Source organism: Ursus arctos, unplaced genomic scaffold (genome assembly GCF_023065955.2).
Source record: "Ursus arctos isolate Adak ecotype North America unplaced genomic scaffold, UrsArc2.0 scaffold_33, whole genome shotgun sequence".
Lineage (NCBI taxonomy): Eukaryota > Metazoa > Chordata > Mammalia > Carnivora > Ursidae > Ursus > Ursus arctos.
In genome coordinates this window covers 1583342-1591930 of record NW_026623019.1, presented here as the reverse complement: position 1 = coordinate 1591930, position 8589 = coordinate 1583342, and the positions used below count along the sequence as shown (strand labels likewise).

The window sequence follows — 8589 nt, the reverse complement described above, 5'->3', positions numbered from 1 at the left end:
GAGACGGAGGGGAGCTCCCGAAGCCAAGCCTGTCTGCAGACTCCATTCTCGCAAATGGTCGTGGTGCAGAGGGCTCCCCCTCCCTGACGTTCAGGGATCCAGATGGCAATGGGAAGCCCCACGAGGCCCCTCTCAGCCCCTTCCTTCCTGTGGGGGCCCCTCTCCGTGCAGCAGCCCAGATGCCAGCAGGAAGACAGTGGCCCGGAGCATTTCCCAGCAAAACCATCTTTATTCCCAATTCACTCACAGTGCCCCAGTGGGCTGCCGCCACCCCGCCCCCACAGTCATGCCCTCCCTCCCTGACCCCCGCAGCCCGCATCAGCACTGCGATGAGGAGGAGCCCCCGGGCTCCTGGGGGGGGGCCCGCCCCTCTACTGGCTGCAGTGGCGCTTCCTCCTCCTCCCTGTGACAAAGGAGTCACACCTTCTCTTTGCAGGCTGTGAGGGGTGAACCAGCCCCATGGCCAAGGCTGGCCTCCTGGAGCCCCTGAGGGGGGCCCCAGGGAGGGGCGCCTTCCCAGCAGGGGCTGAGCCCCCACACAGAGCCCGCTTCCTGGACTTGGTAGCTGGGGGGGTGGCTGGGCTGAGGCCTATTCTCTGAGGAGAGGGGGCCCGGGGAGCTCCCCGGGGCCCCCGACCTCCAGGGCTGGGGAGGCCCGAGGCAGGGGTGGGACTCTGGGGGAGCCCCCAGGGCAGCAGGCTGTGCTGAGAGGCCAGGAGGAAGGCCAGGCTGGGGAGCTCCTCCTCGTCCTCGCTGGACCCGTCCACTGGCCCTCGAGTGTCCCTAGCAGGACGGGCCTCTCTGAGAATGGGGGCGTCCCTGGGGCCCAGTAGAGGGGAGGTGCACCTCTGACCCTGGGGAGCGGAGGGGGGCCGTCCGGCCCGGGGTGCAGGGGACGCCTGTCGTCCGGGAGAGAGAGCAAAGGCTCTGGGCCTGGACAGGTGTGTGTGTGCTCGGCCGTGCCTCTGAAGGTCCTGGCCGTCAGTCTCTGGTGGGCAGGCTTTGTCGCCGACCCCCAGCCCCAGCCCGGGACCAGCCTCACACTCGGAACCGGGGCCCGACTGGGCTGTGCCGTGACGTGGGGGTGCCTGCACACCCTCCTCCACCTTCGAGGCCACCAGTCTTTTCTCCACCAGCTGAGAGGAAGGAAGGGACAGTGACTGGCCAGCACAGGGCTGAGACGGGGGGAGGCTGGCACTGGGGGAGGTGGATAGGGGTGACCCACGAGGCTGTGGCTCTCCTGACATCTTCCTGAGTCCCTCCCTCCCTTTCCAGGCTCCCCATCCTCCACTTCCCATTCTCTGCTCTGGACCCACCCAGAGCTGGCCTCCCCAGTGCCCTGACTGGCAAGAAGGGAAGAGGGACAGAGTCATGTGGGCCTTTGGTCTGGGGTCCCCCTCCCCTGGCTCACCAGGGTCCCCTCCCTCCCCTGGCTCACCTGGGACCCCTTCCCTCCCCTGGCTCACCTCTGCAAGGGTGAGTCCTTCCTCCTGCTCCAATTTCTCAGCTAGGGCCAGGAGGTCCAGCTGTGGTTCTGAGGAAAGCAATTCTGCCAGGAATCGGGGGTGGATGACTGCCTCCACCTGGGACAGAAGAAAGAGGCTGTGGGTAAGCTTGGCAGGGAGCCACCTGTGAGCCAGGAGGACCCGCAGGAAACGGGGAAAAGTGAAGACCCACCCAATCCTTCCCCAAAAGGTAGGATCCTTGAACACCACGGTCACTGGCTACACAAACACACACACACACTCACACACTAACACACACGTGTGCAGACACACACACATTCACACATATATGTACACAGAGAGACAAAACCTGGACACACATACATACGCACACACAAAACCCCCGTACAACCACACGCGCACGCACACATCCCCCAAACACGCATGTGCACAAAGACACAAACACACATGAACGTACACACAGGACCACATGTAGACACACACAAAGACATCCACACAAGACATAGTGCAAACACACATGCGTGCACACGTGTGCCTGTAGCAACACACATATGCACATGCACACACAGAGCCACACACATGCACACATGATCATGTGCACACACGCACACGCATGCAGCACAGAAGTACACACAAGCATGCCAGGATGCACACGTGCCTGCATGCTCCAGGCATACACACTGTCTGCACACACCACAAACACATATGTGCACACATAGACACAGAGGCACATGTACAAACACACACGTACATAGGTCTATGCACATGCATGTACATACAACCACAACGACGTATGTACGCAAACCTGCACCAACACAGGCATGCACACGTGTAGGCGCACACACATCACACACGTGTGCACACAGATACAGCAGACACACACACACATGTACACACACACATACACTTTCACAAGGGCCCACAGAGAGCCACACAAAAGATACACACACAGGCACACACACAGCTCAGGAACAAGGAACGGAGCTTAATGTCAACGGCCTGGGCGCAGCCCTGATCTGGGTGTTGCAGTGCCAGTCCCAGAATGTTCTAGAGCCCAGGCCGCGGGCCAGCCACCTTGGTGATGAAGCCTTCCTGGGAACACAACTTGTCAATGTAGCTCAGGAGACCCAGGTCCGGGTAGGTCGCAGCCTCATCGTGCTGTGGCTCCTTTCCATCCTCTCCCCATGCACCTGCTGGCCCCCCTGGGGCTGAATGGCCAGGCCCCAGCAGCCCCTCCATGATGTCCACGTACTCTCTCACGGCCTCAGGGGGGATCTCCTTGGGTGCCTTGTTCTCCAGGGGCCGCGCGGGTCTGTGTGGCTGCAGGCGGGATGGCTGGGCCCTGGGACCCGCCTTCCTGGGAACGCACACTGAGGCAGAGCAGGGAGGAGGGAGGGGGTGTGAGGGGCTCCAGCAGCGCATCGGGAGGGCAGTGTTTGGGAGACACTGATGTCAGTGGGGGCTGGGTCACAGGCACCTGAAGCCACAGGCACCGTGGGACAGGTGGAGGGAGAGGAGGAGTGTCTCAGAGGAAAACGTGTGAGCAGGGGTGGGCCCACCGAACCTCCAAGGGTCTCCCCAAGCCCTCTTCCCAGGCAGACTTCATGTTGGGTCCCCTGACAGGAGGGGGGAGAGCAGTCCAGAAATTCACCAGGTCACTACCCGTCCCGACAAAGGACAACTGAGACCCCAGGCTCTCGGTGGCTGCTCTGGTCGAAAGACCAATGTCCACTTGAAGGAGAAGACACACAAGGGGACAGTGGCCTTCCCTCGGCCCCCACTGCCGTGGGCCACCCGCTGCCATGGGAATGTGGGGGCCGTACCTGGCTGTGGACCCACATCTGGGGCTGGGGGCCCCCGCGGTTCAGGCTTCGGTGGGGCTGCAGGAGGCAGGCCCTGGGCCAGCTTCACCCACTGCAGCTTCTGAATTTGCATCTCCTCCTCTGCCTCAAACTCCATGAACCTGGGGGTGAGGAGGCCCAGCCGCACTGACGAGGGGCGCGGCCCTGGAGCCTACAAGCCAGCAGCCGGTTGACGGACCGGGAGAGGCAGTGCCTTGCCGGGGCGGCCTGGCCCTGGCCACCAAGGAGGCAGCAGGCTGGCTGTCCAGCACATCGCCTCCACAGCCCCCTGGGCGGGAGTCTGACCGCAGAGGAGGGGGCCTCAGGATCACCCAACCCGTCCTGAGACCTTCCCTGGGAGGCAGGGGTGGGTCCAGATCAGGGGAGCGTGGTACTCCGGGGGAGGTGTGTGAGGGGCGCCCTCTGTGACCAGCATCAGCACAGCCAGACCCTGCCCTCGGCCCGGGCCAGAGACCGTGACTCACTTTCCTGCCATCTCGTAGTAGATCACGCGGTCGAAGTTGCTTCTGCGCCGCCACTCCTGCACGGCCCGCCACACTCCCTCCTCCAGCGTCATAGTGGGCTTCAGGCGCGCCAGGGACCGCAGCACCGGGCTGTAAGCGCTCGGGCTCAGGGGCCGGCTGCCGTCGGTCACCCCAACCCTCCCCCCGGTCCTCTGAAGCCCGCGTCCCCCACCCAGCATGACCGCGTGCTAGCAGGTGACAGGCGGTGTCTGGCTGTGCAAATGAGCCTTCTTGGCCACCGTGGTCACTGCTCACACTGCATCAGCCCCCGGCCCTGGGCTCTGGGCTGACCGTCCACTGGCACCCAGAGCAGGGACTCCGTGGCCTTGGGCACTCGGTCCTTCTAGACTCTGCCTCTCAGAATACTACTCGCGGACATTAACGTGCCGGGCAATGAGTCCAGGCCTCTGCAGGAAGCGCCATCACCCCGTGTTCAGGAGGGACCCCAGTTGCCATGGATGGGCCTGCGGGGTCCCAGCTCCACAGGAAGGATCCCACGCCCTCACCCCTACACCAGCTCTGCCCCCTCCCCTTCTGCCGGGAATCCTCCTCTGGGACAAGGAGGGTGGGGCTGCACACAGCGTCCGCTGGGCTTGCAGGACCTGAGCCTCCTCTGGTGTGCAGGCCCCCCAGCCTTGAGACACCCCAGGCCTGTGTTCCAGGAGCCAGGATGACAGACGGCCCGGCACCCAATGCATGGCTCCTCCCCCGACACCGGGACCCTCTCTGCCTATGAGTCCCCCGTGAATGTCACTGTGATGCATCCGGAAGGTAAGGGTAGGCCGGACTCCCCAAACGTTGGGGGTCTGCTGAGATAGGTGATGGAAAGTGTGTCCTGGACCAGAATGTGCCTTCCCAGAGCAGGGACCTGGCCTCACACCTTCCTCCCAGCGCCCCTGGATCACCGCCCTGTGTGTGCCCCCCAAGGTCGTCCTGCGTGAGAGCTGCAGGAGAGCGGAGGACACTCACATGAGAAAGCAGGAGAGAGCTTCTGCATCGGGGCTCTGCGGGAGGTGCCTCCGGGCCAGCGACTTGAAGCGCTGCCAGCGCCTGAAGTTCTCGTAAACGCTCTTGGGGCTACAGGAGTCCTTGGGGCTACAGGAGTCCTCGGGTGAGGCCTTGATCGGGCTCCTGGCCAGGCTGCCCTCCCTGGAAGCTCCGTGAGGCTGTGGCCCGGCGTTCGCCGGGGGCACGATAGGGGTCAGCTGGGCAGCGGGGGCCGGGGCTGGAGGTGGGAGGCCTGGGGCCAAGTGTCCTTTGACAGCCTGGGAGCCTCCAAAGGCCGAGGCAGGCATGCTGGTCTCCACCGCAGAGGCTGCCAAGAAGAGGGGTGCGGGACACACAGCACCCCCGCAGAGGGCCCCTGGAGCACTCCAGTTGAGGGGGGCCTGAGTAAGGACGATGGTCTGAGCCTGCGGGGTCTCTGAGGACCCCAGCTCTGACCTGACCTGGACAAGGACGTTGCAGGTCCCGGTCCCACTGGGACCAAGGCCAGCCTCTCCTGCCACCGACGGTGTCCTGGGGAAAGCTGGCAGCACCAGGGGGCCACCAGGAGGGAATGGCGGGGTCATGAGGGGCGGCGGGTGCTGCCCCCAGAGTGGCCGGTGCAAGGGGCCAGGTGTGGGGGTGTGGAAGGGCTGTGCCGTGAAAGAAGGTATGGAGGCTCCCGGGTCCGTGGCCACATGGGGTCCCAGCACTGGAGATGCTGTGGACAGAAAAAAAAGGGCCTCCGGGAGTCAGAGAATCCACAGCCAGGAGGGAGGACCCTGGGACCCCTTAGTCACTGGGGAGCAGAGCAGTGAACTCCATCGCCTGAGGGACATCACAGGAAAAGGTGCAGTTTGCAAGTGTCCTCGAGTCTCTCTAGCAGAGAATCACCATCCCTGCCCCTCCCACCAAGAGAGCCTGTCTGCCCAGAAGAGGCAGCTGGGCCAGCAGTGACTCGGAGAACCTTGCACAGACCCCCAGACACGACCCTTCAGCCTCAGGGGCTGGCTCTCAAGACGTGGGCCTGGCTGGACGCCTGCCCTGTGGGAAATGACTTCAGCAGGCTCCCTGGCAGCTGGGGACCTCCTCCAAGGTACGTCCCAGGCACCCAAAAGGCCTCTGTGAAAGGACAGCATTGAAACCATTTGGGCCCCTCTCCTGCTAGCCTTCCTGTTCCTGACGCTCCCTGTGAATCCTCCCTTTTCTTCCTGGCCCAACACAACAACGCAAGAACATTTGACCTATATGCCATGAAAGCTCCCTCCACACCCAAGGTAAGCCCATCTCAGAGCCATCCACACACACAGGACACAGGGCCAGGGTCTGCCTGCACGCAGCAGCTCTGTTCCCGGGAGAAGGGTCTGGGACGCAGGCGTGTGTGCCCTGACTTTGTCACTCACAGCCAGCGATGGATGTAGGACTTTAGCAAAGGGCCACCGGGTGGGGAGCAGTGGGGCTGTCTGGGGCGTTACCCAGAGACTGGGGTGCTGCTGTCCGCTGGGCTTGTTGGTGGGGTGCAGACTGCCTGTGGTCCTCCCCCTGCTGCTCCCACCTCATCACGTGAAGCCGACTAGGAACCGAGCAGGAGCCCGGTGCCGGCAGGACAAGGTGTCTGAAGACAGGTGTCTGCTCATGAGGAACCCATGCTGCTCCTAGTCCAGGAGGACAAGCTACACACCTGTGCACCTAACGGATCAAGACGGGTGTCCTCGGACGCCTGGTAGAAACACAGAAGATCATGGTCCCCTTCTGGGCTCCTCCCCCACCCCTCTTTAAAGAGGACTCGGGCTTCCTGGGTGCACCACGAGATAACCGACCACATGGCACTTCTGTTCCCTGTCCAGGACGCAGGGACGTGGATTCAAGCAGACTCGTCATCTCAGAGGTGAAACCCAGGGCCGAGGTTACACCAGGAACCAGGACAGGAGGAAGCAGGCGTGAACTGCGTTTCCTCATGAGGGAGAGCCACCCAGAAGAGCTGAGGAACCCACGCCTTACCTTGAGGCCACCTGGTGCCCTGTCCCTGCTGAATCCAACACGAGGGCCACCTGGCCTGGGGGCATGTCAGCTCTAGGCTGGAAGGACTGGAAGGCCTGGGCTGGGGTGTCGGAGTGACCTCCAGCCCAGGTCTCGGGGAGGACATGTCATTGCACCCTTGGCCACATGGCTCCACACAACGAGGTTCTGGCTAAGACCCCCCGTCCCCCTGCCCCTGCCGGTGCCACAGCGTGACACGCTCCCACTCCCTGCAAACTGTCCAAGTGGTTGTGTGCCTCCAGAGAGAATCAGTGCGCCTGCCGCCATCCTTTCTCCACACGCAGGGCATTTCCTCTGCCAGGTCTTGACCCACAGAGGCCTCCTCCCCAGGGTCCTTGCAGGTTTCTGCGGATTCCCAGCCTCCCAGCCCCCAGGCGAGCTGTCCTTGGGTGTCCGGTGCGCTCCCCTTCCTCTACCTAGCCCCACCTAAGGGCGCCTAGCCAGTGTCACCTTTGAGTCCCAAGGATTTCGGGGACTCTGACACATCCCACCCAACCTACAGGCTTACCTCCTTCTGAAGCCATCCCCACAGGCAGGGGATGCAGCTGCCCGGCAGCCCCCACGGTGAGAATAGTCACATCCAGGACCCAGACAGTGAGCCGCTCCAGGAGACGCTCAGGGGCCAAGTCAAGGAGGGAAAAGTTTGAATCCCAACAGGGGTAGAATGCAGGACTCATGACATTCTGCGGCGGGGGAGGGGCGGAGGGCCGCTGACCTGGGTGGGGGTGGGGAGGCATTCCGTGAGTCAGGCTCCGGCAGGTAGGCAAGAACTCCATGTTCCTTTCAAATGATACAGGGGCAACACGATTGGGGCGTGTCATTCCAGGCAATTTATACACTGCTTTCCAGATTCATGGCTCCAGGGTGTGACTCGGTGCCCCTTTGATTCACTTCTCCATCCAGCAACCTATGTTTGTGTCCCTCGGCCCACTCTGCTTCCTACCTGGCTCCTGACTTACTTCAACAGGGGCTGGACTTTCTGAACAACACTCAGAACAGATATTCTGATGAACACATGGGTCCTGAAGGCCACGTGGAGCTGAGGGTTTCAAATCAGCATTGTGTCAGCAGATCCCGCGGGTTTGGCTGCACATCGTTCCTCAGCCCTGGGTGCTTCTGTGCCCCCGCGCTGCAGTGCTGGAAGCTGTGCGGACTCCAGCAGGACCGGCCTCACTAGGATCCCCTCTGCGGGAAAGCCCCAGTCCCTCAGAGAGAGGACGTGCGGCCTACCATGCAAGACCAGAGGTGACCATGTTTGGTTCCCTGGCGTATTGTGCTGATGTTTGATATTGACGTTCATCCCCTTTCATTATTTGAGTGGAAACTTTCCAACAAGCAATACCTTTGCTTGGTTCAAAGTCAAACAGTTTACGGTGGACTATGCAGGGACGCCGCTTCTTCCCACCCCTACTCCTGGCGGTCCAGACCCGTTCTCGCAGGAAACCAGTGTTACCTGTGTAGTTTAGATCTTTAGAGACTTGTATGGTGCTGCAAAAAGTAAATGTAAGCTAATGTTTTTTTTTTGAAAAATGAAAGCATATTTCTCTCCGGTTAAGAGTTGATACAGGTTCCAAAATATATGTTCCATATATGGATATGCACAGTGATTGTCTTTGTTCTGGTAACGTGGCTCCTCTCCTTCTTTCTGCAGGCTAGATTCCTAGAAGTGCGACAGTCCTTTACAATTCAAGGGACCCTGTCCAATGGGGTGGCCAGATTAAGCAAATACTACTA

The 8589-nt window shown here is 61.5% G+C and overlaps 1 protein-coding gene across 1 annotated transcript; it reads right to left on the bottom strand.

Moving 5' to 3' along the window:
• Nucleotides 1-371: 371 nt before the first annotated feature.
• Nucleotides 372-7379, bottom strand: NUTM2F (NUT family member 2F). Its single transcript, XM_026519386.1, has 7 exons — nucleotides 7364-7379; nucleotides 4801-5536; nucleotides 3793-3921; nucleotides 3290-3429; nucleotides 2541-2836; nucleotides 1467-1583; nucleotides 372-1136 (listed from the first exon to the last, which is right to left on the bottom strand). Exons 1-7 carry the CDS (start codon nucleotides 7377-7379, stop codon nucleotides 372-374), a joined length of 2199 nt encoding a protein of 732 aa, XP_026375171.1.
• Between the last annotated feature and the right edge of the window lie 1210 nt (nucleotides 7380-8589).

What these genes read in the sequence shown, in the direction of transcription:
- NUTM2F (XM_026519386.1), bottom strand. An exon ending in AGATGTGGGTCCACAGCCAG is followed by an intron (nt 2,837 to 3,289) that starts GTACGGCCCCCA and finishes GCTCTGCCTCAG; the next exon opens with TGTGCGTTCCCAGGAAGGCG. An exon ending in AGGAAGGCTTCATCACCAAG is followed by an intron (nt 1,584 to 2,540) that starts GTGGCTGGCCCG and finishes CTTCTGTCCCAG; the next exon opens with GTGGAGGCAGTCATCCACCC.